Below are 27,553 nucleotides of genomic sequence, written 5' to 3' on the forward strand. Positions count from 1 at the left end.
AACAAGAACACTGTAATCACATTTCACTGCCCAAAATTATTAAAAGGCAAACGGTTGCAGTCATAACAGTAGCTTATATTATCATGAAATCTAAAACCAACAGTTGATTTATTGCCAAATAATGTAGAACACAAAGCTATAATTCTGTGCCTACAAGTGCACATATGGTCCTGAGAATATCTGACACTGTTTTATGAAACCTGATGGAGGCAGTTAGCTGCACTGATGAAAACTCAGAGAATACAATAATACTGTACTTACATCAACACCATATTTTCATTGTTCAAATATTATAGGCTGAAATCCCAGTCCTACACATACTGATAAAAAACTTAAAAAAACATATAAAAATATATGTAAAATAAATGCTACATATATTATTCAATCCCACCTGGTACCCTGAAAATGCTGACAATATTTTAATTGTGTGTAGAATATGAAGCAACTACATTCCAACTCTTCTGCTACATACAGTTGGAGATTATTATCATGAAGAGGATCTTATATAAGCTGCCTTAAAATAAAGCTAAGGTGGGTTTTTTTTTGTAAATTGCCTCCAGAAAAGACCACTGGGTCTACCTCAGCATGCATTCAGTGAGCGGAAATAACTGGAGCTCAATTCCATCAAAGATGCTCACTCTGACTCTGTATCACATGGTTTCAGATATTTGTCATCAGCTGTCTTGGTGTCAGAGTCGGATGTTGCTGCTGTTGTCATTTCTTCAGTGGCATGGGTCCGACAATACTGGTTGTACGACTGCGTCTGATTCTCCTTCTCTTTTGTCAAAGCTGAAATGTCCAAGATGGCGGGTCCATTCTGGTAGTCTGAGTCACTGGAGTTCCGGTCTGGTATATTGTGGTAGAGCTGAAAGAGACAGGAGCTTGGTTAGGTAATGGCATGAGATTTGATAATTATGCTCCTAATATCCTGTCTGAGAGAGATGTCTGCATTCTCTGTCCAATGGTATAGATGAAGGAGAACACTACGCTTCAAATAAACTATTTCTATAGCATTATTTGGGTAAAGTCTACCAAAAAATATTATACATGTATTTGTCCCCAGTCAGCAGGTGCCTACCTTCTCCACCATGTCTGCCAGCTGGTTGTCCATAAAGGCCACCAACTTGGAGAACGGAGGGCGGTTGCAAGGCTCCAGTTCCCAGCACTTACATATCATCCCATACCTGGAGGAGAGGGGAGATGAAGTATTCACAGATTTATATGGTGTTCTTGCATCAAAATAGATATTATACTTTTTGGCAGGATTCAGGTGGCTCGGTCTGCCCTGGTGCTTATCATATGCTTGCAACCATATAGATTATTTTCACTTTCACTCACTGCACTTATTGTGCATGCAATTAAAATATCTAAGATGTGATAACAGTGTGCAATGTTGACTAGAACTAGGCCAATATCACTAAATCATTCATATATTGTGCCCATTTACTAGAGAAACAGATGGGTTGAATATGGACTGAAGACACCTACACAGACTCGCCGGCATAGTATGGACACTCCATCTTAAACCCTCTCTCAATCATGGAGTAGAATTTGTTATCCACCTTCATGCCGGGGTATGGAGTGATGCCTGAGAGAGAAAAAAGGAAAGAGACAGAGACGGTCAGAGATAGTGTTCATGTTTATCATCGTGCAGGAATTGTTTGCACTGTCTTTGAAATGTGTTCTGCCCGGAGAATGCTTGTTTGAGAAGGCTACCGAGTGAGAAGATTTCCCACAGCAGAATGCCGTAAGCCCAGACGTCACTCTTCATGGTGTACATCCCCTGGAAGATGCTCTCTGGCGCCATCCACTTCACCGGCAAACGCACCTGAAAGACAGCGCAGCCATATCACACACATACTGTCTGAGAAGCGACAGACAATACCCAGATCTTAAGTGAAAGCACTTTAAGAATAATGGGAAACAAGATGGAAAGGTCATCTTGTCATATGATGCGACATACGTTTCCTCTCACGACGTAGTTGGAGTCGTTGTCAATGTCCCGGGCCAGTCCAAAGTCCGCAATTTTCACCAGTCTGCTCTTTGTCACCAACATGTTCCGGGCTGCCAGGTCGCGATGGATACACTGGAGACAGACAGGACCAAATAACACAATACTACTTCAATCACATCACTCATCATCCTCAAACACCAAGCCCATAATTGTGTTATGGCATATCTATTATCTCGCCCCACTGTTGGCTTTGTTTACATAGTGATTTACTGGATTGAAATGTACTGTGTGAACGTTTTGATGGAAAAAGCAGACGGTACATGTCAGCTAAACAGGAGTTTTACACAAAATTAGAGGTTGTAGTTTTGTTTACGTTTTAATGTTTGTGAACATTGGATGAAAACAGACCAGCAGTTGGAGTTATGATGGGTTAAGAAAGCTTATTTCCCATCTACAAGTCAAACTCCTCAAAAACATAAATGTATATTGGTAAAATAATTTCTGGCTCTATTTTTGAGGAACAAATATGCAGGAGAGAATGTGCAACGTACAATCTCAGAGGGATAGGATATGGGAGAATCGTTCTTATCCTTTTTAGAAAAATGCAGTGGTGTATATGGTATGTTGCATGGAAAATAAAAAGGATCTCTGTGTGGGGGTGTGGGCTTAAAAGATGTAATGTGTGAGCCTTGCCACAGTGTGGCCCTGTGTCCTTACATTCTTGGAGGAGAGGAACTCCATGCCCTTGGCCACCTGGTAGGCAAAGCTCAGCAGGTCATCGTAAGTCAGTGCTTCCAACTCCTCCTGCTGTTCCTCCGACTCCTCAAAGATCACTGGGTCTGGAGATAAATCGGGATCAGTTGGGATCTACACAGCTCAGAGGGATCCACTACACACACTGCTCAGCTAGATGCCATTAATAGGCTCTGCATGTTGGTAAATAACATCTGCTTGACAACATGTATGTTCTCCTGGGTTTAGGGTTCAACTGAGGGAGAGGCTGATGGTATGCTGACCTTCACTGCTGTCCATGGGGCCGGAGTTGAGGTTAAGGAGGGCTATGTTCTCCTGCCCCCTCATGGTGGAGGGGTACATGGGCACATAGTTATCCACCAGTATCTGGAACTCGCTGAGAAAACACAAGCATATATCACTGTAATGCAAGGGTGGAATTAACTAAGTACATTTACTCACATTACTGTAATTGAGTAGCTTTTTTTTTTTTTTTTTTAAAGTCAATAATTTTACTTTTACTTAAGTATGTTTTTACTGAAGTATTGTACCTCACTACATTACGTCCATCCATTACAGAGTACAAATTTTGTGTCTCTCCATAAACAACAGAAACTGGACAATCCTAAATTGGCCAGATGTGGAGCAATTTACAGTGAACAATCAGTCAGCAAAGAAGAGTAAAAGAGTAAACTGGCTTTACTTTGTTTGTGCACTTTATTTTGTAATCTCCAAATTTGTCAAATTAAAAGAATCAAGTTTGAACTCTGTACGTTTAGAATTGCATGGGAAGGATCATCTAACAATGTTCTCTTTTCTAAAAAGTAACTCAGTAACTTATACTCTGAGTACATTTTAAAAAAGCTACTTTTTACTTTTACTTAAATAGATTTTTGCACCAGTACTTTTACTTCTACTTAAGTAAAATATCAGCAAAGTAACAGTGAGTAGGACATTCTAGTACTCTCCCCAGTGTTATTCTCCCTTTCCCCCCTGTTCCCACCTAGAGCTTCTCTTGGGCAGGTTGTGGTACAGGCTGCTAAAACGGTCCTTGTTGAAGGCATCGGTCAGAGACTTGTGGTAGCGCTCCCTGTTGTTCTTTAGATAGTTCAACAGGTCTCCATAACAACAGTACTGGAAGATCAGGTATATGGGTCCTAAAAGACAATAGACAAATATTTTTTTGCATTTATTTTGACCTCCTTAGAGTGCAGGATGTGTGGGGGTTGATAGAATCAGATAAGTTCACACTCCAAAGGTATACTAAATTGATTTTCAAATACTCTTTTGCGATCATCTGAAATTTTGTCACCAATTTTTGTATCATCTTAAGTGGCAAACTCCCACCACTTAATTAGGATAAAATCAGATGCAATAAGTGTGTACAAATTCTATTTGGTCCAAGACCATAAGACACACATAAATCACATAATTAAGACTTGTTTGTTCAAAATAAGTTCAGTCATTTTAATTTCTTTGTTAGTTCTGATTGAAATTACCATTACTGATTTGTTGTATTTGTTGTGTGTGTCAGTAATTGGGTGTGGTAAATATACCTGAGCCTGTGCACGCCCCGAGCAGGTTAACGATGTTGGCATGGTGACCGATGTGAGTCAGCATCTTTAGCTCTGACATCAGAGCCTCCTTCTCCACCGTCTGGTGTTTCTCTGCAGGGTCAAACACCAGATCAGCTAGCCATATCGAAATTACCTCAGTAGAATTTTGCAGTTCAGTCATGGAATAGAGGGCGTCCTAAACACTGACCTTTAAGCATCTTGACAGCCACCTGCTGTGAGACTCCAGGCCTGTTGATGCCATAGGCTGTAGCTTGGACCACCATGCCAAAGGCCCCGGAGCCAAGTTCTTTACCTGGGGGGATGCACATTAATGTGAGTATCATTCTAATGAGCTCCACTTTAAAATGCTAAATCGTCTGTTGTACCATGGCAAGTCAGGAGGGAGTTTACCAGCCTGTAAGCTCTTTACTGCACAGCAAAGATATGGACCTTACAGACAGGAGGTTTGTCTCATTCATACCCAGTTCCAGGTTCTCCCTGGGAAACTCCCATTTCTGGTCGTACTGGAAGTCCTTGAAGTTGATGTAGATGTAGTCATTATCATTGGGTCCAACCATCTGGATCATCTGTAGCTGGGTCTGATACTGGGGTTTCTATTAAGAAAAAAAAACAGGTTTGATGCAACGTTTCTGTGTGTGTGCACATGCATGTGTGTGTGTATAGATGTGTAATGCATACCTTTTTTTTGACAGTGTACATGAGCACCACAGTGACTACTGCCAAAGCCAGAAGCAGGAACAAGCTGCCTACTTTCAGCACCATAGAGTTACCTTTGTCAGGGTCTGCAACACCTAAACAACAGCTATGTATGACCACCAGTTTCTAATCACAGTAAAAAAAATGAACACGGAAATTTCATTTAATCATTTTGTAATGTAAAACTGATCTCCCTACCTGTGGAGGCCTGGACTGAAGGGCTGTTGTACAGCTGATGGCTGCACCAGGAGCCAACTGAATTAGTAAGGCAAAACTTAAAGTGGTCTCCATCCACTAGATTTGTGCTGAGTGAGCTGTTGAGCGTCTTGTTACAGAACAGATCAGAGTCTTGTTGGGAGAAGCCTGGGATCTCTTTCCAGACAGCAGCGCTGCAAAGAGACATACAATATAGCAGGGACTTGAAGAAACTCAAAGCTTAGTTTTCGTTTTTTCTCTGTTTGTGTGTGCACATCAGGGCAGCAATACCCTCTGACAGTAAACATACCTGCCATTGGACAGAGAGCTGGACATCCAAGTGAAATTTGCTGGTCTGGGACTTGTAGTCTCACAGGTGAAAGTCTTGACAGCCTGGTTAAAATAGCATTTGAAGTTTGGAGGCTCTGAAACAAAGGTGTGGTCAGTGGGACTTTGTGTCATATAAAACAGTGAATAGGCACGTTTAAATTGTGATAAATTGTGCAGAGGTTATATAAGTTATAGAAAACACACACACAAACATAAACACAAACACACATACACACGCACCCGGTGTATCCATCTTACCTGCCACACACAGTGATATATTCTTTGTTTCTCTTTGTCCTCCCGCCTGCAGGTGCAACTTATATTCTCCTGATTTTTGCTGATTACATAGCTCCAGAGTCCTGAGGAGAAGACCATGTCATGGCCAACAATTTCATATGAAACCTTCCAAAAGTCATGCCCCTTTGATTATACAAGTCATATCATCATATGATTGAGATGATTAATTTGTGGCTGTCTCCGTTTGCTTAGAACATCTATAATTTTAGTGTTTTGTGCATTTGTACCTGCTGATGGTCAGTGAACTATGGGAAATACTTAGGATTGAGTTCTTAGATAGAATCGATCCCCGGCAAAAAGCAGCTTTACAGAACTACCTGTGATTCGATATCCGTGTTGGCCTGCGGCACTCAGTTTTGTTTTGATCAGGGTCTTCCCAGACACAGCGCTGGAGCACAGGGTGAAAGGAGACATTGGCTTGCAAGCAGAAGCTGGATGCCCTCTGGGCCAATATGGTTTTGCTCTCATCTAGCTGGACAAAGAGGAAACCCTCAGCTGAGGAGACACAAGAATTAAATCAGTCAGCTGAGCGTTGTGATTAATGAATGTCATCTTGAGCATCTCAGTCTAAAGCTATTATATACCAAATGCATTCTGAGCCTAAATATTAGAAAGAACAAGATGAGAATCATTCAGAATTATGATTATATAATATTTGAAATAATCATACACAAAATTTACAGACAGTAAAAAAGTAAATTGACAAGAGATGAGTTCTACTAACCCAGGACATGAATGTGGACAGACTTAGTTTTGTTTTTGTTATTCCTGCATGTATATATGCCACTGTGGTTCACATTAACTGATTCGATGAACAGGTAGGCCATTTTATGACCGGCATGCAAATCAGTCTTCATGCAAATCTGGGAGGAAAAGATAATGTTGTATTGATTTGAATGGGGAAGATCAATACAGTGATTCTTCATGATGAGCTTGGCTAAGTATGAATGAAATATGGTAGGCTAGTTTTATGAAAAGAAAAAAAAATGAAACTCTATTCACACGAAAATTCAAAGAACATCACGGAAACTGAAGATACCGTCAGTGGTCACACACTCTACAGTAGGAATTACCTCCTCCTTGGTGTTAGTTGGGCATTCTACTGCAGGGTTAACTGTTTTACTGTCTCTCTCCCACACTGGCAATGGATGCTTGTTTCTGCAGCGAAGCAGCAGGGGCTGACCAGGGCTCAGAGTCACCTCAGAAACCTCGTCATTCATCCTCCAGTCACTGTCCAAGTCTGAAACACACACACAGCAGGGCCACAATAAGTCATACAATGGACAATGATTACATGGTCAGCGTCTAGGGTGTTTTCATTTACGGGGTTAAATTGTGCACATATTAAGCCCTTTGAGACTGTAGCTGTGATTAGGGGCTAGACAAATACATTTCACTTGATTGACAATAATTCCTTATATGTAATTTAAAAAGCAAGGCAGTTTTGCCAGGTCAGAGAGACCAGCTAGATGCTGGAAGGCTGCTGTGTTTTATTTGTGTGTGTGTTTGTGTTTGTTTCTTACGGTGTGCATATGAAAGAAAATGAAAATGACTAAATTTCTCTGCAAGTGGATAAACCTCTCTTCTTCTGACATTGTTTATATTTCATTTTTGGACTTCACAGTCATTTATTATATGGGATTATGAACTGATATTTTGTAGGACATATTTGGTTACTTTGTTGATTATTTGAATTACCATAGTCATATAGCTGGGAGCATTCTTCTCCTTCAGTGTTAGTGGCACAGCACATCACTGCTTTATTGACATATGAACTGCCATCTATTGTGCTCGCTGTCCTCTCACTGTATGTAGAAGGATTTCTCCCATCAGTACCGCTTCTGTTTAAGGGGAGGAGAAACATCATTATTTAGATAATCAGGATTATTTCTATCTGATGACATGGGAAAGTGATGTGATTTGCTGTGTTTTTAGTGAAATTAATATAAACACATTATAGACTACATATACATATAGACTGAATTATTAACAAATCATTGTCGGGTGAAATCTTTGTAACTCCAGTTTTGGTTATTTTCATGTTTTAACTTAAATTGAAGGATTCCAAGCTCCTCTATGGGTTGAGCAAATTCTACCACCCTTGGTTTGATGAAAGCCTCTCAAAACCCATTGGTTAAACTGAAAAATACATGGTGGTCAAGCTGAAAACAAGGCTGTTTTTCTTAGTTCCTCAAAAGGTGACATTTTGGAGATTTTCACCCAACAACAGCGATTCTTTGACGTATGCATCCACATGCAACGCGTGACATCTTACCCAGACCTGTCCATGTGGTCAAACCATTTTATTGTGGGCTTTGGGCAGCCCTCTGAGACACACTTAAACTCCGGGGAGGAGTATGGGATGTTTTTAGAGACCAATTTCAGCTGTGGTATTGTGGGGCGTTCTAGACAAAAAAACACAAGGTAAAATGATAGCTTCATTACCATCTATTACATGAAGGCTATGTTTATATAAGCAAAACTTTTCTCAGCATCCAAAAGTCTAGCGTTGTTTTTCTGCTTAGTCATGCTCTGACAGGACCAAAAGGTGAGGCGAGAGAGCGCTATGCTGTTACTCACTCAGCACAACGTGGAGAGACACAGTCAGTGAGGATCGGGTCCCGTTGCTTGTTTTACAGCTCAGCGTGTATTCCCCAGAGTCTGCCTCAGAAAGAGGTGGTAGGACCATGGAATAACTCCCATTCCTGGTGACGTTTCAGGGAAAAGCTCTGTTTGTTGCTTCAATCTAAGCATAGTCAACACAAAAGAAGGGAATAGACCTACACACACACACACACACACACACACACATTCACTTACGTTGTCAGTATTAGGTCCGTTCCTCGGCTCCAGTTGCAGACGGAGTCTCCAGAGAAACGCTCTAGGGATATGTTGAGTTTCTTACCAACACACACCTCTATACTGACAGGACCAGAGGCTTTAAGATAATCAGCTGGCAGAAGACATGACACCTGAAAGATAAGACTCACCTGTTAATTACCCAGCATTCAGTGTGGTTAGCACCATCCCATTCAACTTTGGCATGTCATGATAATAACCCCTCTATTTTGCAAGAACGGACAAAAAAAAAAAGATATGGCATATTTAGGATTTTACATAAAGAACATGTTACATTGAGATGACAGTTGGGACTCTTTTCGGTTTCATCACACTGTAATGAAATGAGTCTACTTCAAAAAAGGGGGAAACGCAGCTTTCACTGGTCCAAGTACACTTTTAAGGTTCTGCGTTCAAATGGTTGGCTAACTTGTATATAATTTGATATTCACAATACACTATCTTTAGTTGAACTTTGGGAAGAATAATATAAGAATATGGTAATAGTGAAGAATAGTAGTAGATGGCAATTAAACTGCTTAGTCTTAAATTCCCTCTTATCTATGCAGATGAATCATACAAATAGGGTAAAATTTATCCTGTTGACTGACAAACTCTTTTTGTGGTAAGCTTGATAGAATTAAGTCTATAAGAGCATGATCATGTGGTGCTTCTGCGACCAAACTATTAACAAAAATAATAATTTAAGAACATCCATTTATGTGTGAGTCTTCTTTGACATAGTGTTTAATAACACGCAATATAGGTCTAAAATAGGCTTTTAAAGGTATGTGCTCTTTTCATCTTTTGTGGCTCCCAGAGTCAACAAATGTAACCGAATCACACAGCATGATTTATTTCTAACCTGTCCCCAGTATAAATGGCTTGTGGTCAAACTCAATTGTTGTAATACCTGAGAGGCTTTCATTCTGATAAACAGAAATGAAACAGGAATAGGTTCATTCACTTTTGAGTTATTTCCCATCTAGTGATGTTCCACAACCTCTTATGTTCTGCACTTTTGTTTTTCTTTTTTTCTGTTAGAACAAGACGCTCACATCCATGCTAAAAATGTATGCACTGGACCTATAATGCACTTTGGATAAAAGCATCCATCAAATAGCATCTAATGTATGTCCAGCACTATCTCTCTTAGAATATAGCTGAGGTTGTGTCATGAATGTCAATTCTTGCACATTTCAAGTCAGATTCCTTGGATATCCCTTGTACCTTGCCAAAGTACAAAGTAAATCTGATTGTGACTCTGAATGTTGATTCAGAAATAAACTCAAGACTAAGCCTAGTACATATATACTCTGAGTTTACTGGTGATTAGTCACCTAAAACAAAATAAGGATGCTGGCTCTTACCTCCTGACCGGGTACACAGGCCAGATTCTGTGCTGCCGCTCCATCAAAGCTGTGTGCGCTGACAGCACACAGCATGAGAACAGCTTGAAAGACAAACAATTACAGGCTGATTTCCAGAATTCAACCTGTGTGCATGTGTGTTTTATGAACAGCCCTAAGCAATAACACAAAGATCATTGGCTATTTTAAAGTGAGACACATGTCATGTAAAAGCTATAAACTTGAGGAAGTAATTTAGGTAAGTGAATAGTTAAGATAGCTAAGCCTATTTCTTTCAACTGCTTTAAGTTATTGGCTATAGCGGCCCAAGGAATTGGTATTAATTTTATGCTTCCATATTTAACATTGCTCTCTATATGACAACATGCTTCTATATTTGCAATCAATTTGTTAGGCCAATCATTTAGTAATTAATGGGACAGTAAGCTGATATGCTTAGCCTATGTATCAACTATGGTTCTGGTTTTTTATAGTTCTTCACAAGACAACACAGTTTGCATGATAGGATGAAGCAGCCTCTGAATGCAAGTTGGCCACTTGACCGACGCTTCACAGCATTCTTGAAGGCTTTCTATGAGTTTCCTCATGCTGTCTAAAGAGCAGAACGGACTGAATGTTTTCAATTTACTAGGAATCATGAACCATTTTGTTCTAAGATAGTGCCATGTAGCATCATGTCAAGGTGTAAGAGTATACACTGGACTCATAGAGTATAATGTACTGGATAAAGCAGAATATTCTAGTAGAAAATCAACAGCCCAACACAATCATGAAGAACTTAACATGCAAAATCAAATATCACCATCATTTCTAATAACATGAAACAGCAAAGTTATATTGCCTACATTAAAAATTCAATTGTAAATATCTTTAAAATGCACAGGCCTTAAAAGTCAGAAAATGTGACAATTATTTAATGACTATCCCAGTGAAACATCATCTACATTGCAATTACACTGATTCCGCAATACCAGCTACTTTTCAGCCCACACAAGAGAGACTTCAAATGGCCTGACTCACCCACAATCATTTCCCACTTTCCTCGCATTTATACACAACTGTCGCTTTGTTACATACTCATCAACTGGTTAGAAACCCCGAAATTTTGATTGGGAGCGATGTCTGAGTGCCTTTTAAACAGGGGAAGTTTCACTGGAGGTGATGACGCTGTCAGCAGCCTATAAGCTTCGACTGGCTCACAATATTTAGAAGAAAAAAAAAAAAACCCTGACCCGTCGGAAAAAGAACTATGGTAATCATTTAACACATTTTACAAGGGTGCCATAACAACATAATTTATGTATAATACCATACCGGAATAAGAATATTATAGTTATACCATGGGAGATAAAACGACCTACCATAAACTACAATGAAGTCGTTTTAAACACACACATTTCCTTTTAAGAATATTATGCCTATAGAAATGCCATAGTAATTTTTCGTTAGGGTGAATCGGGCTTTCAAGTATGTTTGTGATGTAGATTAATGGAAATGGGCAGAAACTTGCTAAAAATGTGTTTTTTCTACATGCATGTTTTCAAAATTTTGTGATATTTGCTTTTCCATATTTTGCGCTACATGACTATAGTTGAAGTATAGTATGAAGAGCTTCTTAATTCTTTTTTGTCCATATCTTGGTCTGTGTGGTGTCCTGATCACATCTCGGGTAATCCAGCGAGGTTGTATTCTGACGCTGTGTCTGGTTTTCCTGTCATTTTCCTGCTGTAGTATATTAACACAACTGTATCTAGGATAGCCCTGACTGAATCCACAATCTGCAGCAGTTTCTACAGTTTCACAAAGATTAAAATACAACCCAGCCGATTGCTACATCACAGAGCATCCGCATTCATCCTTCAAAATTGCCTCAAGAGACTAACTTTTTTTTTTTCGCATTTAGTTTGCAAGTTCATTTGCAGCAGCTTGCATTTGCAGCAGGCTCTGCCAAACATCGGGGAAGCATTGTACCCACAATGCAAAGCTATGCTAGCTGGTTTCTAGCAGAGCAGCCTGACTGGGAGCAGAAAACAACAACAGCGTGAACGCGGTTCAACAACAGGCTACTTTGTGAAAGCAGCTGCATGGATAGCGATAATAAGGACGATCCGGATTTTACGCATGCAATGCTCCTTTCGCAAATGAAAATGCATTCTAGCCTTATAATGTGAGTACTGTAAAGTCTTAAGTATTTTTCACCAGCTGAAGTGATATTAATCCGTTCATTTAGGGAATCTGTTTGCAGGCTAGCTGGCTAGCTCGCTAGCTATCTGCGTCCCTCTATGTTTGAGTATCTTCCGGCAGCAGCGGCGGCAGCAGCAGCGGTGCCATGAACAGTGGACTCCCAGCTTCAGCTGCTCCGCTCGGGGGTGTCGGGATACCTAATGTCAAGGTGAAGTTTTGCCGATACTACGCGAAAGACAAAACCTGCTTTTATGGAGACGAGTGTCAGTTTCTGCACGAGGATCCGTCCATGGCGAGCTTGTCACTGCACGGCGGCGGCGGCAGCCCCGTCCCGTTATCCATGGCCGGAGGAGCCGTGACGGCAGCGGGGTATTCCCTCAGCGGCTCGGCGGCGGCCTGCCCGGGCGGCGGGGGAACCACTGTTGTCTCCAAGAAGAGCGAAACCCTGGGGCCTGCAGGCACGCCTCTGGAGGGACAGTTATTAACCAGTGAGTATGCGCCGGTTATTAGAGAAGTCCAATAACACAAGGCCTAACACGGGCTAAGTGGTTGTGACTTTACTTTTGGGCCGTGCTGGGCTTTGTTAAAATTTAGCTCGAGGATTCAGTGAGGCCTCTTTGCCCCAAAACAACGTGGGTTGCATTTACTCGGCACTGATCATGCAAAACAATTTATATCAGACTAGCACACATTGGGTGGCTAGATGTCTTGTGAATAGTTTTGTCTGCAGTTAACGTCAGTTATGCTTATAACAAACAGATAAAACTAGTAACGAGGTGGTTTAGTACTGATGTAGCCCACACGAAGAAGGCCTGCTGTTTTGTATGACAGCTGTGACTGAGTGAGTGGGCAGAAATAGGCGAGCTGCTAGCTAGTATAGCTATTAGCCAGCTAAACTAGCGTTAACTGACTGTTTTAACCAAAAGTGATTATGCTTTCTCTTTAGATTGGGGTTGGCCAAATTATGTGGTCATGTCACTTAACACTGGCTGGGGAAATGTTGCTTACATGAACTGTAGCGTTAACTTATTTAGATGTTAGTTTAACGTTAGCTAACATTAGCTAATAGCTAAGCTAGCCATGCACAGGGCATTGTTTTTGCTTTGTATCGACCTGTTTTTCACAGCGTAAACAAACTAGCAAGTAACTAACATTCACCTACCACTCAACTACTAATGGCTATCTTCGTCCAGTGTCATTGGGCATGCCAGAAACTAGTGTACATAGTTATTAAAAGACATTCATTGAGGATATCGCACTGTGGCTGCTTTTAGTAGTGGCTCACTCTGCAGCAGTAGAAGTGTTTACGTATTTTCTAATTAGCTCTGTGATTGGCTACGCATACACTATGTGTAGTGCTGGCAGCAGCATGACTACTTCACACTCTGGTCGCTGTTTCAAGTAGTTTATTGCATGACAATTATATTATTCCAGCTGCAGTTAGTAGTTGCTCAACTATGCTTTCTGTCACCCACAGTCCCAGGGATGGAGGGCGGGACCCTGAGCGATGCCAATCTGACCAACTCATACTTCAGCAGCAGCTTTATTGGGGTCAATGGGTTTGGAAGCCCCGCAGAGTCAAAATACTCTATGATGCAGGTACAAGACAATAGTTACAGATTTACAGAAAGTAGTAAACGTGGTTTGATAAAGACTGCATTGAAAAGATGTTGATGTGCTCACATGCTGTTTGCATCATGGCCGTGGGTGCCCAGGTAAATTGGGTACATGTGTTAATGAAATGTATACCATTTAGATAGTTTGAAACCTATTATTTGTAATATTCATTGGACATCACACATCATTTATGAATGATATTGCGCCTCCAGATTTCCTTATGTGAGTAGATATTTATCGATGAAGAGTGCCCTCTGCAACCCTTGTATTCCTTGTTGTTTCTCTTTAGCGAATGACTACCAGCAGCAGCTCTCCCAGTCTCCTCAACGATGGTGCCAAGAACTTCAGCCACAGCACTCACGGTAAGACCCCTACAATACTCCATGGAGCAGCACTCGGCACTCCACTGAACACTGAAAGCTGCAAGAGAGCAGCACACCGCTGCTCAACTCCTTACCCCTTTATGCTCTTCTGCAGATCCAGTGAACTCTCCCACATCTTCACTGTTCAGTGATTTTGGTGCTCTTAGCATATCACAAAGGAGAAAGGTGAGCACACCAGCACCCAATTTTTGCTGTGTTTTCAATAAATTTAAAGCATGTTGTCATGTTTTTAGGCACAGTACTGTACTTTTGTATGAGCAGGTACTTGAAACCTGGATTTATTGTCTAAAATCATTGGTATCTTTTGTCTGTTATACTTTATTGTCTCAGACAGGAGTGGTAGAGTTAAATTTGATGTAATTTTTGACTTAGATGTTTCTCCCTGTGTGTGTCGCCAGGCTCCTAACCCGGCAGCAACTGAGTTCATCCCTAAGGGAGCTCCACGCATGGCCACCATGGCCCAGTCCACTGTCCAGGCCTTCCCCTCGCCCCTCGCCTTCCCACATCCTGGCCTCAGCAGCTCCACAGCTGCTGCCCTGGCTCCCGGTAAGGCTTTTGGAGCTCCACTAACTAGGAAATCACCCCATTATATTTAGTTTATTTTTCTACTTTATACATGACTCAGTTTTGTTTTCCATCTTTAGCTCTAAAAATGTATGGTCTAGCAAATTCGGGAAATCCCTCTTGTCTATCGCACCATGTGTGATACTCTAGAAACAGATTTTGTGTGGTTGGGACCAGTGTGTGCAGTGTGTCCTGCCCTTTTTTAAGTAATATTTCCATCTTGTCCCCAACTTTAGGCATGTCTCTTTCTGCCGGATCTTCTCCCCTCCACTCCCCGAAAATTACGCCCCACACCTCACCTGCCCCTCGCCGACGCAGCCATACCCCTAACCCTGCCAACTACATGGTGCCCACCAGTGCATCTGACCAGGGCGCCCACATCATCCAGAAAGAGACAGTGGGGGGGACCACCTACTTCTATACTGACAACACCCCGGCACCGATGGCTGGGATGGTACGTGCCGCACACAGTGTCCTGGCTCTGCATTGTAGTCAGGAAATAAATGTAGACAAACACTCCACTCGAATGCTGATTTGACTAGAATGCAGTTATTTCACAAGAGACCCTCCTCATTCGAGAAGCCGCAAGCTTGTAGTTTGAAAAACAACACATTTTGAACACGCTGCTAGTTTTGATTTCTCAATAAATGGGAAGTCGTCTTGCTGGTTTCATTGCAGGTGTTTCCTACCTACCATATCTATCCCCCTACTGCGCCCCATGTGGCTTACATGCAGCCGAAAGCCAACGCCCCGTCCTTCTTCATGGCCGATGAACTCCGACAGGTATCTCCCACTCTTCCTCCTCCTCCTGCCTTCACTACATATCCATTCCCCCTTGTGTTTTTTTATCTGAAGGTGATGTCATGTCTTCTTATTCTCCAGGAGCTGATAAACAGGCATCTGATAACCATGGCCCAAATCGACCAATCAGAGAACCCAGGTAAAGGGTCTGTTGTGTTGTGATTGGACCTTTGACACAGGTGGTCCTGTTAGGGTTGTTGTTGATTTGATTATTCCCCTGGGTGTGCAGTGGAGTGAGGCAGGCTCGCACCAAATCTGTTTATTACAATTTACAAAAGAGATGGTTTTGGTTGCACAGAAAAGCTTGTTGCTGCTCTGCTGTGGGCCTCCTGAGGGGAACAAGGCTGCACAGGTCACTGCAACAAACCCACCAGTCTGTTGTTCAGTTGATTTCATCATGTGATAGTGGAGGGGTGTTTTGACTACGTTGTGTTTGTGGTTTTCTTCCAGTCTGAGAGGACGCCCACATTTTTTTTTGAGGGTGTCTGTTCTCAGGCACACACAGATGGGCAAAAGCGCATGCGAACTGTCAAATTTCGGTTTGGTTCAACTGTGAAAACAAATCATCTGTGAAAACGTAAATGCAGAGTTAAGCGCTGATCTAGTTGTGGTTGACATTAGTTACTGATATGGGTTATGAGGTAAAACCTATGTAAAGATTTCTTTTAGATTGTGTGTATTTTGAGATTTGTGTCTGTGTGTATTTCACTGAAACGGCTTCTGTCTTTGGCAGGTGTACCGTCTGAGGTGGACAGCTATCACAGCCTGTTTCCCCTAGAGCCCCTCCCCCCACCAAACCGCATGCAGAAGACCAGCAACTTCAGCTACATCACTTCCTGTTACAAGGCGGTCAACAGCAAGGATGATCTGCCTTACTGCCTGAGGAGGATACATGGTGAGAAGTGCAGTGATGAGATGATGTTGCTTTTTCAAAGAGCAGTCACACTGCTAAAGATATCCATCTTAAGTCATTTAATCTAGTATGGAATCTTAAAATCATATTTCTTAAAATAAGTGAAAAAAGCTGCCAATGGGGTGAGATAATTGCACTCCCAAAGCAAACAAACCAACTTATTTCAAGAATTTTCTTTAATTAAAGTTAATTTTATTGATACTATTGGAACGACCCGCGTTATTTTACCATCTTTTAAAATATTGACATTGGTTTCTAGAAAATTCACGAAACTGCATCGGAACAAGTGGAATTATCTTAACACATTGGCAGAATTTGTCCCTTGTTTCAAGAAAAATAGATGAGATAGTCTCTCATCTCTCCTACTGTCTCAACGAAGAAACAATACTAGAGAAGAAGAGTATTTTCCCTTAGTAAATACAAATAGACCTGTTCATAATTCACAATCCTTTATTTTGCTTATTCTTTGGGGTGGGCAGTGGGGTATTTGTGATGTTTCCTGTTTCCTCACATCCCTTAGTATAAACATAAAATGCATATATGTTGTGGCACTCATCCTATTTGAAGGTGACAAACAGGATATAATGATACTGTTAGATATTTTTAAAATAGTTTATTTCTTTCCGCCAATGTGTTTGTTGTGTATCTAGAAATTCTGTTTAATCCTTTGACTCTGATGTTCAGGTTTCCGCCTTGTTAACACCAAGTGCATGATGCTGGTGGACATGTGGAAGAAGATTCAGCACTCCAACTCTGTAACGCTGAGGGAGGTCTTCACCACCAAGGCCTTTGGAGACCACTGTGAGTGTGTGTGTGTGTGTGTGTGTGTGTACAAGCATGCATTTGTGTATCTGTCTTGTGTGATTGCATTTTAATTCTGTGTTTGTGTCTTCTGGATATAGTCCATTTGATTTTTTTAATGGTGTGTGTGTGTGTAGTCACGTGTTTGTTTTGTATCCACATGTCCCTGCAATTGTGTTTAATTGGGTGTACATTAGAATAGTACATTAGATCACATGGCAATGCTACAAATGAAGCCGTTGTAGAAGACACACTTGTTACCGCGTGGTTGCTGAACTACTGTTATCAAGTTTGGCTCTTTTTTCAGCTGTTAAAAGTTACAAGGAATGATCTAGTGCCTAGCTGGCTGATAGAGACTAGAGTTTTTTGTTAGTCTTCTATTTGGTTCTCCTATATAATGGTCAAGTAAAAAACATGACAGCAGTACAATGCAGGATAAATGGTCGATACACGCTTGAAAGGGGGCATCTACAGTGACTACTGCTGTATGTTTGGTTTGCTAAGCTCTAACGATTCTCTTCTCTCTGTCTTTTTATCCCAGCCTTGGTTTTCTCCTATGACTTCCATGCGGGTGCAGAGACCATGTTCAGCAGGCATTTCAACGACCCAACAGCAGACTCCTACTTCACCAAGAGGAAGTGGGGTGAGCTGGTCTTCCCTCTGTCCCTCCCTACCTCACTCACTCCCTCCCTCACCTACCTCACTCACATCCTTCCTCCCTCACACCAACATAGACCCAAACACTACCTCACCCTCCGCTCTACACAACACCCCTCCACTTCACACCTTTAAAGTTTGTTTTCTTGTTTGCAAATGGAGCATTGGTCTGCATTGGTCTGCATTTAGACTGCATTTAGAGCATGGAGTATAAAGCTTAGATGTGTGTATGTGTGTTTGTGTTTGTTTGTATTTGAGTCAGCCTTGAGCTGGTATGATGTGCGCTTGATTCATTTTGCCAAGGTATTCAAAAAGCCATTAATTTGGAATGGCATTTGATGATATAAGATTGCATATATCAAATCACAAGATAATCTAAATTAAACACACTTTTCCCAAAAAGTTAATAAGTCTAAAACTACTCTTTTTCCCAAGTTTAGTGTGCAAGTCTGAGGCCTGAATGAGGATTCATGTGTTTGGAGTCTAGTTTGGCAGTTGGTGTGCGTGTGGCTGTGTGAGACAGACATTGGGACTTGGAGGAAACTGTGGCTGAAACTGATCCTAGGGCAGGTGCTGTATGGCCTACCTAGAGGAACGCAGGCAGAGGAAGCAAAACCACTCAGACCCAGTCTGGGCTCCTGCTATACACCTTACCACAGTCAAGAAGAAACAATAACTTTTGTCAAGGCTCATAGTAGTAGTTGGTAGCACACACCACCTTCAAACCACAGCGTAGGCATTATACTGTAGCTTAAGGGTTTCCTCAACACCAGTGCAATGGTGTTGAGGAAACCCTTAAGCTAGTATGTGACACATACTACAAAAATACCAACACTTCACTGGGTCATCCAGCCAGAATTTCTCTTTTTATTGGAATTGCCTTAAGGGAAATGAACATTTTGGCCAATTTTGCGGTGCAAAACTGTGGCTTTTGTTGTGAATTACCCGCCTTAACACCAGCGCCTAACCCCGTCTCAGTGCTAAAAGTTACAGGACACTGCAAGAAAGACAATGTTGTGCATCGCTGGTTGTCAAGTTTTCTGGGCCCAACAAGCTGAATCTCCTCCTATTTCACCTATTATGGTCAAACACAAACTTCACCTTTTATCCTTACTGATGTGTGCGATTTGTGTTTTTCATTAGTGTGTTTGACTCATAGTACAGAATGTGGTTAGACTGACTGACAATGACAGTGGCTGACCTTTCTACTGACGTCGGAACTAGAGATGTGAGACAGGTTGCCATGATGATAATTGTGGCGAGGAAGTTGATAACACATTTTCACACTTAAAACCGATTCTTTTCAATTCAATGTGAAAGTGCGTTATCACACAACGCATGTGTTCCTGTGCAGGGCAACATGAACCTCCCCCGCCTCGGCAGCATGCAGGTCTGCTCCCAGAGTCTCTGATCTGGGCCTACATCGTACAGCTCAGCTCGGCCCTGCGCACCATCCACACCGCTGGCCTGGCCTGCCGTGTCATGGACCCCAGCAAGATTCTCATCACTGGCAAGACCAGGTACGCACGCACACACGAAGACATCAGACATTTAATCATAGGTAGATAAAGAGTAGACAGTGTTCTTCATAAGTCAGATATAACCGTAAACGGCTTCGTAACAAGCCACAGGAATTTCACTGTCTTACTCAGAAGGTGTTGATACTGTTAACTGTGAACGCATTGAAAGCGGAAGAGTATTTTCAGTCCAGGCTTCCTTTTTTTTTAAGAGAAGCATTACATGTGCAAGTAAAAAATGTGTTTGTACGCGCACACACACACACACACACACACACACACACACAAAATGTTGACGATAATGCTCTCTGTCTCTGCAGGTTACGGGTGAACTGTGTTGGGGTGTTTGATGTCTTAACGTTTGACAACAGTCAGACCAACCACCTTGCCCTAATGCCACAGTACCAGGTATTTTCCATAGTGTCCATGTGGCCAATTAATATGCATACATGTAGGGGAAAAGTTGTATAATGGAGCGAGTGGGTAATGGTCTTGCTAAGCAGAGCTTCATCATTTATGTGTATTTTATTTGTGTGTGTGTGTGCATGCAGCAAGCAGACCTGATCTCCCTGGGCAAGGTGGTGCTGGCGTTGGCGTGTAACTCCCTGGCTGGCATTCAAAGGGAGAACCTGCAGAAGGCCATGGAGCTGGTGTCAATCAACTACTCTTCAGACCTCAAGAACCTCATCCTGTAAGAGCAGCACAGTTCAGGAGATTGGCTTTACATTCTTCACACTGTTAATCTTGTATCCAAAGAGTGAAGGCTTTTGCTCTTTAGTATCCTTTAGCATATCACACAGTGACTGCATTAATGCGCGGCTAACAGAAATGTTCTGGTAATATTCCCATTTTCATGTAGTATTGATATAATGCATCAGTTGTTGTCTCCGCCTATTGGCAACAAGCAACATCATTCATTTTCCTCCTGTCATGAGATGTTGTCCCATGCTTCCATGGCGATCATGTTGCCCCTCTGTAACTTTTCAACAAATTATCCCACGGTGACATCTGAGAAGCATAAAGGCTGCTTTCAAGTCTCAGAACTCAGAAAAACTCAGACTGACATACGTAGTCAGATTAAGGTGCATACATGTCCAAATAACCCCCCCATTATCTGACTAATATTGCTGTATCCAACATGTATGACAGCGTGAATCCTCCAGTCATGACCTTTATCAAAGAAACATAACTATGTTAACTTTACATGGTCCATTTGTCATTTTAAAAATCTAAGTAGTATTATTGTAATCACATTAAATGTCCCATATTATTCAGTTTTTATTATTTTATTTTCAAATATACCACATAGCTCAGGATAAGAGTAAATGTAGTTAAGTTAAAAGAGTATTTATTTAAGTAATGTGAAGACTAAGTCCTCACTGGCAGTACAGACACACTGCTGGATCCTGATTGGCCGACAATCCCAGCTCCTCTAATTCAAATGAAGTAAACCTGCAGAGTGAAGGCTTTCCAGTTCGAATGCTGCAAACTTATATGATGGGAAGGATGTTGGCAATTATTGAGTGAAGCATGCCAGTCGAGACCAAGTCCAGTCATGATACCGTGACTGGAATAAGTCAGAAACTGCCTGCCTGTTTTGCCTGTTTTCTTTTTCTATTAATTAAATTAATGAATTTGAATTTGACCATTCAAACAAAATACAATTTTAACAATGTCTACATTAAACATTTGTATATGAACAGAGGAAAAATGGAATTCCTATGATAGGGCCCCTATCCTAACCCTAACCACCCGTTTAATGGGGCCCTATCAAGGCCAAGGGGCCTTTTACAGAGGAAGTGGAAGCACACAAATAACAAGACTTCACCTATACGCAGACTCTGACTTTGGTGTGTGTGTGTGTGTGTGTGTGTGTGTGTGTGTGTGTGTGTGTGTGTGTGTGTGTGTGTGTGTGTGTGTGTGTGTGTGTGTGTGTGTGTGTGTGGTGTGTGTGTGTGTGTGTGTGGGTGTGTGTGTGTGTGTGTGCAGGTATCTGCTGACTGAGCAGTCTCGCCTGCGCAGCGTCAATGACATTATGCCTATGATCGGAGCCAGATTCTACACACAACTGGATGCATCGCAGATGAGGAATGATGTCATTGAGGAAGACCTGGCCAAGGTATGCAAATGGACTCTACCTGTATGCACAAGAATACACACACACACACACACACACACACACATAAAAGGAGTGTTCATGTCTCACAAGGAAACTCACACATGGGTAAGTATGCATAAACACATGTGATTCACTGGTGTTTTCTCTTGACTGATATTCTTGGGTAGTGAGGAGAAATGGCTTATGGGTAGAGTTAGTGTGATCACACAGGATGATGTGTGCTATACTCTAGCCTTTGCAGTCTCGCCTTGATATTTCTTCTCCCATATTAGAGATCAAGGGTGTGAAACCGCTGACCATGTTTTTTTCTCCTTCACCCCCTGGCTTCCTCTTTTTTTTCCCCCTGCCTCATACTCACCAACCACATAAAACCAAAATGCAATGTGTTGATGTTGTTGCAATTGGTGATCTCACTGTCTGTCCTTAATTGATGTGCAGTAAGTCTCATGGTCAGTTTACATGAACGCAGAGTTACAATGACGGGAAGTATTCTGAGAGATGAGCAGCAAAGTAAGTTTAGGAAATGACCAATGAAATACTACAGTAGAAATTGGGTTACAGAGAGAGGCAGCTTTTCTGGCCAAACCTGCTGTGGTCTGCTGTCATCTTTGCTGGTGGGCAGAGCCGTTGCGTTTCCTGTTTATCAAAACTATCTGCATTTTATGTGTGACCTGAATTTCTGTCCGCGTACAGAGAATATTGTCAGTGTGGTTCGTCCGCCTGGTGTGACTTTTGATGCTGTGTATATATATATTTTTTTACATCGAAAACGCCTACTGGCATTATTTTTATAAACACAGAAATGTGCTCTAAATAGGCAGAAGAACTCCAACACTAGCTCCTTCCCTTTTCTTATGAATCGCAATTGAGCACAACTGGGCCATAGCAAGGGTAGGCTTTTGTGCGACAGGGTATTATTTATTGCTAGGCGTGTGTGTGTGTGTGTGTGTGTGTGTGTGTCTGTGTGTTTTTAACCTATATTCTCACAATACTATAAGATGACTTCTGCCTCCTGCAGCACAATTATTGCTACACTTGGTGCCAATTTTCAAGTTTCAGCTGTGTGTTCTTACTTCAGCTCCACGTCATTTCCAGTCTATTGAAAAGCATATTCATTCACTTAACTACTTTCCTTACGAAGTAAAAACGCTAAATGTATGCAACTGATGAATGAAATCATTGCGTGTTTGCAGGAAGTGCAAAACGGCCGTCTCTTCCGCCTGTTGGCCAAACTGGGCACCATCAACGAGAGGCCAGAGTAAGTAACACTCGATAAAGATGCATCGCTGCATGTGATATGTAACTCTGTGAATACTCAATGACTTTGTGATGCTTTCAGGTTTCAGAAGGACCCAACGTGGTCGGAGACGGGCGACCGCTACCTGTTGAAGCTATTCCGGGATCACCTGTTCCACCAGGTGACAGAAGCTGGGACCCCCTGGATCGACCTCAGCCACATCGTCTCCTGCCTCAACAAAGTCAGTCGGCTCTCTTTGTCTTTGACTCTGTTTCTCTCTCATTGATTTTTGAAGAGGCACAACCCTCCACGTTCATTTTTCAGATTGATTAATTGTCTAATTTAATTGAGCCAATTAATTCTGATCAATTAATCCAACAGTATGGCCTATTTTCAGAACATATAATTTATGCGTCGCATGCACTGGCTGCAAAATCCTGCATGCCTTTTCCAACACATATAGAAGGGAGCAAAAGTAGACCTGATTATTGGCCTGCTGCCATCAGTGACATTTGATATTTTTGCTAATGTCTCAACACTTTTGTTCTGGTTTGTTATCTTTGGATAGCCTAGCAGAGAATGAACTAGCTATAGGGGGTATGATACCATTGGCCTCTTCCAACATTTGGTTTGCTGCTACTAATCATCCCAGTGTGGTTGTGCTACTCTTGAAACGAAGGACAAACACAAACTATAGGGAAGTTCTGAAGCCATGTCCCAAATCCAACCAAGGTCTTGAGAGAAGCTGATGAAAAATCCACAAAATAACAGCACAATCGCCTATGAAATAAAAACAATAGACAGACTACCTTGTGGATTTATCACGTACATCCTTAAGTTCTCTCTTTACATTGAACCTCCATTTTAATTTGTCTTGTCTTTTTTTTTCTTTCTTTTTTTTTTTTTTTTATCTCGTCTTATCTCTGCCTCTTGTTCCTCTTTTCTGTTTTTTTTTTTTGTTTTTTTGTCTCGTTCAGATCTGAAGCTGGCCCCACGGGTCTTTGTAGCCACGTGTCACGTAGCCACTGATTGATATGTTTTATCTATATTCACATATCTTGACGTTCACTAATAAGTTACTAGTCTAAATGTCGTTAGCTTGGAATTATAAGGTTCTATCTGGGTGGACTGCAGTTCTCGGAAAAAATAACACCATGTGTAAAGTAACATTCAAAAATTGTGAATATGTGGATAACTCAGATATATCAGAAATGTCAGATCACAGTAATTTAATGAGTATATCATGTCAGATATATATAATTACCAAACTCACGATATCTATGTCTTACTGTGTCTGCCTGTTTGTGTTTGTGTTTGTGTGTGTGTGTGTGTGCAGCTGGACGCGGGCGTGCCTGAGAAGATCAGCCTGGTGTCTCGGGACGAGAAGAGCGTCCTGGTAGTGACGTACTCGGACCTGAAGCGCTGCTTCGACAGTACCTTCCAGGAGCTGCAGGCTGCTGCCACCGGCCCTCTGTAGCGCCCTCTTCGGGCCCGGGGTGGGACTGTCCGGACCTGGAGCACACTATTGCACTACAGCGGAGGACCAGGCTCAAAGAGACGACATCAGCGTGGCAAGGGCAGAGGGGCAGGGCTTGCTGAACCTCAGTCACATACACTGACCCTGTCCACCAGGAAGGCTTTTTCTAAAGTGTATTTTTTTAGTTTTCCTAAACCCCGCAGCTGCAAATTAAAAAAAAAAAGAAAAAAAAAAAGAAAAAGGACAAATATGGAAGCTGTGACGAACGAGTATGATGACATTTTTTTAGATTTGGGGAACAAAACATGAGAAACAAACCATGTGGTTTTGAACTTTTTTCCTGCTTTTATTGTTTATTTCTACAGTTGGGGTTTATTTTTCTGAGGAGGATGCACTAAGATTTTAATTTTTTTGTTAATTTTTTGTTATTTTTATGAATTTGTGTGAGTGGCCTACAGGGTGTACAGAGAGCGCTAAAGTCACACACACACGGACGTAAAATACAAGAGCAGACTAAGAATTAAAACAAAAAAAAAAAATCCAGCTTTTCTATTGACTGTATCTCTCTTCCGGCTGGAGACCACACCCCTTCATACTGACGCACTAGGAGACGGGACACACCACTCCAGGCTTTCATAGGGGGTTGGGATGGAACCCATTTGTGAAATGGGCCAGCCCACCTTCGCCTCGGTTGTTGGTTCCCCCTCAGAAAGGACAAACCACTTGGGTGGGAGGGAAGGGTTAAAATGGGCTGGGTCAATGGATTAGCGACATCTTGGTTCAGGAGGGTCAAGGGTTGCGGAACATTGGGCTCATAACGCGGGAGGGTGGGCTAGTGGATGCGGGGTCGGGGAATGAAACTGCGTGGTTTCTGTTGGCACTGAGGAAGGGGTGTCTTCTCCTGATGCTGTCTACCAAGTGTTTGTTACATATGCAGAGTCATGCAGCAACCACCTTTGGTTAATGGACACTATCGTGACGTGAACCGCTAGGGATGGGTAATGTCAGATCGGCTGTCCAGCACTTGGGTGTCGCCCGCGGGTGGGGCTTCTCTCGAGGTGGAGCCACAGCTGCCTCTTTGTGGAATGTCCTTATTTTGGTCCCTGACCACCCCCCTCCCCCCCCAACCTTTCCCTCCCCTTTCCCCGTCTCTCTTTTGCTCTCCCCTCTCCTTCCTTCCTTCTTTCTTCTTCCTTCTTCCTTCCTTCTCCCATCCCGAACTTCCCTTCCCCTCAAGGTGTCCGGGCCCCTCTACATTTGAGAATAAGTGATGCTTTTTGTGACGATTTTTCTAGCTGGTATTTCTTTTTTTTTGCTCAACTGTCGTGCAGGGATGCATGATGGGATATGGGAGTGCAATTATTTTTTTTGCCTCAATACAACTCTTTATTCTGTGGACCAATTCCAGCAGGGGTTGGGGGTTTAGGGAAAGGGGAGGGGGATAGTGGGCGAAAATGGGAACAGGGCGCCAATGATTTTGTTTTATTTGACTTTTAAGATCATGAGACACAAACGTGCTGGAGACAAAGCAGTGACATCACCAAGCCCCCCCCCCCCCCCCCCTCCCATGCCTCTGACCCGGGGGTCGCCCGGGCAGTGAGTCAGAGGTTTGGGGAAGGGGGCGCTGGCTGATGCACTCACTCGGATGGCTTGGATTTCTCTCAGGATGACGAACAGCTGGAGGGGCCCAATGATTGAATGTGTTTGGCTGTCATTGGTCGCCCCCTCTCCAGTCAGATAGATGAGCTACGATGGAGTGGGCGGGACGTCTTCAGATGGGGGTTTTGGGAAGTTGAAGGTACTGTGGAGATCATGCTGTGAGGGATTACGTGTTGCCCTTAAGCACAGTTCCATATTTGAATTGGTAGTCAGGGCAGGTTTTTTTTTTTTTTTTTTTTTTTTTTTAAACATCAGCATTCTTCCAATCGAAAGTGTCCAGTTTGTAAATCGAATGCGTTCGGTGCAAACCTGCTTCGCCTTGATAGAAAACAAATCCAAGCTGTGCCAAACCACTTTTCTTGATTCCCCTCTTTGTCTACCCTTGTCTTGTTCCCAGTAGCCATTGAAGAAAGTAACGGGTGCAGACCTTTAATGCTGTAGAACAGGAGAGTCACAGGTGCGGACCACATCCTCAAATACATATGAAAGAGACGAGGAGAGGTGAAAGGCGTAATCGAGGACAGTGCTTTGGCTGCAGTTGGTTTTACCTGCACTTGATAAAAGTGTTGTGGGAATCGATGGTCTGTACTTGGGGGCAACCCACCTGCAGGGAACTGGCTATGTTAGATCATGTACTACTTCCTCTGTTTTAGTGAAATGAACAGACAAAACATATTTGGTGAATGTGGTGCTTTAGAATACCCTCAACACACACACACATACACACACACTCTTTCAGACACACACACACGCACCCCTACTTGGCCTACACAATGTCAGTGTTCATATCACTATCTTCCACGTCATAACACACACTCCAGTAATATTAGTGATGACCTTCTCTCCCCCCCACACATCAACACACCTACAATCACCATCTTAGTATGTTTTATGCCCCTCTTGTGTTCATTGTCTCAAATTTTGCAATATTTGTGTGTACAGCAGTATTTTAATAAAGAATACCAAAACTGATCCATGCGGCATCTTGCATCATTTTTGCGATTGTAGATGCAGATGTTGTGGCATTCAGTAACTTTTTTTTCAGTAAAATTTTAAATGTGTTTTTACGAACAAACAAAAAAAACATAACAGTGACGTCAACATATGGGCTGGATCGACATTCAAATGTTTGCGTTTTTCAGTAGTGATTAATGGCCTTGAAAATTGAAACATGAAAATATTGTCACTTTCTCCTAAAGTTACATTTTCAGATCTAATTTCACCTGAGCGCAGTAGAACTTTGTGTAAGTGTTTAGTGGATTAAGCCCTAAATTATCAATCACTTATGAATAGTTTTAGTAACAGGCTATTTTTGCTAATTTGCAATACAATTTCACTTCACTTGTTATTGCTTATTACAGCTGAAATACACATTTGGAGATTTTTGTGTTTGAGTAAACATTTGAGCATTACTTAAAAGCAGCTGCAGTACTTAAATATAATCATTCTCTTGATCTATACTTTAAACACAAAGTTGGCACATGCTGCATTGATTGTTCACCACAAAAATTTACTTCAATGAACAGTATGAGAGCACAAAATTTACAGTTTATAGGCTCCTGTCAGTTTTGCTAAACTTATCGATAGTGATTCTGTATCAAATAATATTTGATATAGAAATGAATGTAATTTATA

At 42.0% G+C, this 27,553-nt stretch overlaps 2 protein-coding genes across 2 annotated transcripts; one reads left to right on the top strand and one right to left on the bottom strand.

Annotated features, from left to right (window-relative positions):
* Positions 1-91: 91 nt before the first annotated feature.
* Positions 92-11,114, bottom strand: LOC139923053 (receptor-type tyrosine-protein kinase FLT3). Its single transcript, XM_071913745.2, has 24 exons — positions 11,010-11,114; positions 9,990-10,072; positions 8,602-8,753; positions 8,362-8,486; positions 8,057-8,186; positions 7,480-7,622; positions 6,855-7,021; positions 6,506-6,644; positions 6,099-6,276; positions 5,743-5,843; positions 5,465-5,579; positions 5,158-5,348; positions 4,942-5,054; positions 4,724-4,856; positions 4,451-4,555; positions 4,243-4,353; positions 3,690-3,843; positions 2,971-3,083; positions 2,672-2,793; positions 1,964-2,086; positions 1,717-1,828; positions 1,489-1,588; positions 1,079-1,184; positions 92-865 (listed from the first exon to the last, which is right to left on the bottom strand). The coding sequence occupies exons 1-24, from the start codon at positions 11,035-11,037 to the stop codon at positions 635-637; spliced, it is 3,075 nt and encodes a 1,024-aa protein (XP_071769846.2). The 5' UTR covers positions 11,038-11,114; the 3' UTR covers positions 92-634.
* Positions 11,115-12,033: 919 nt separating this feature from the next.
* pan3 (poly(A) specific ribonuclease subunit PAN3) lies at positions 12,034-26,890 on the top strand. Its single transcript, XM_071913764.2, has 18 exons — positions 12,034-12,661; positions 13,651-13,772; positions 14,080-14,152; positions 14,268-14,338; positions 14,572-14,719; positions 14,974-15,191; positions 15,416-15,520; positions 15,620-15,677; positions 16,272-16,433; positions 17,136-17,252; positions 17,794-17,895; positions 19,264-19,429; positions 19,747-19,834; positions 19,978-20,117; positions 21,416-21,545; positions 22,739-22,803; positions 22,885-23,023; positions 24,119-26,890. Exons 1-18 carry the CDS (start codon positions 12,319-12,321, stop codon positions 24,257-24,259), a joined length of 2,388 nt encoding a protein of 795 aa, XP_071769865.1. The 5' UTR covers positions 12,034-12,318; the 3' UTR covers positions 24,260-26,890.
* The last annotated feature ends 663 nt before the right edge of the window (positions 26,891-27,553 follow it).

Source organism: Centroberyx gerrardi, chromosome 22, assembly GCF_048128805.1.
Source record: "Centroberyx gerrardi isolate f3 chromosome 22, fCenGer3.hap1.cur.20231027, whole genome shotgun sequence".
NCBI lineage: Eukaryota > Metazoa > Chordata > Actinopteri > Beryciformes > Berycidae > Centroberyx > Centroberyx gerrardi.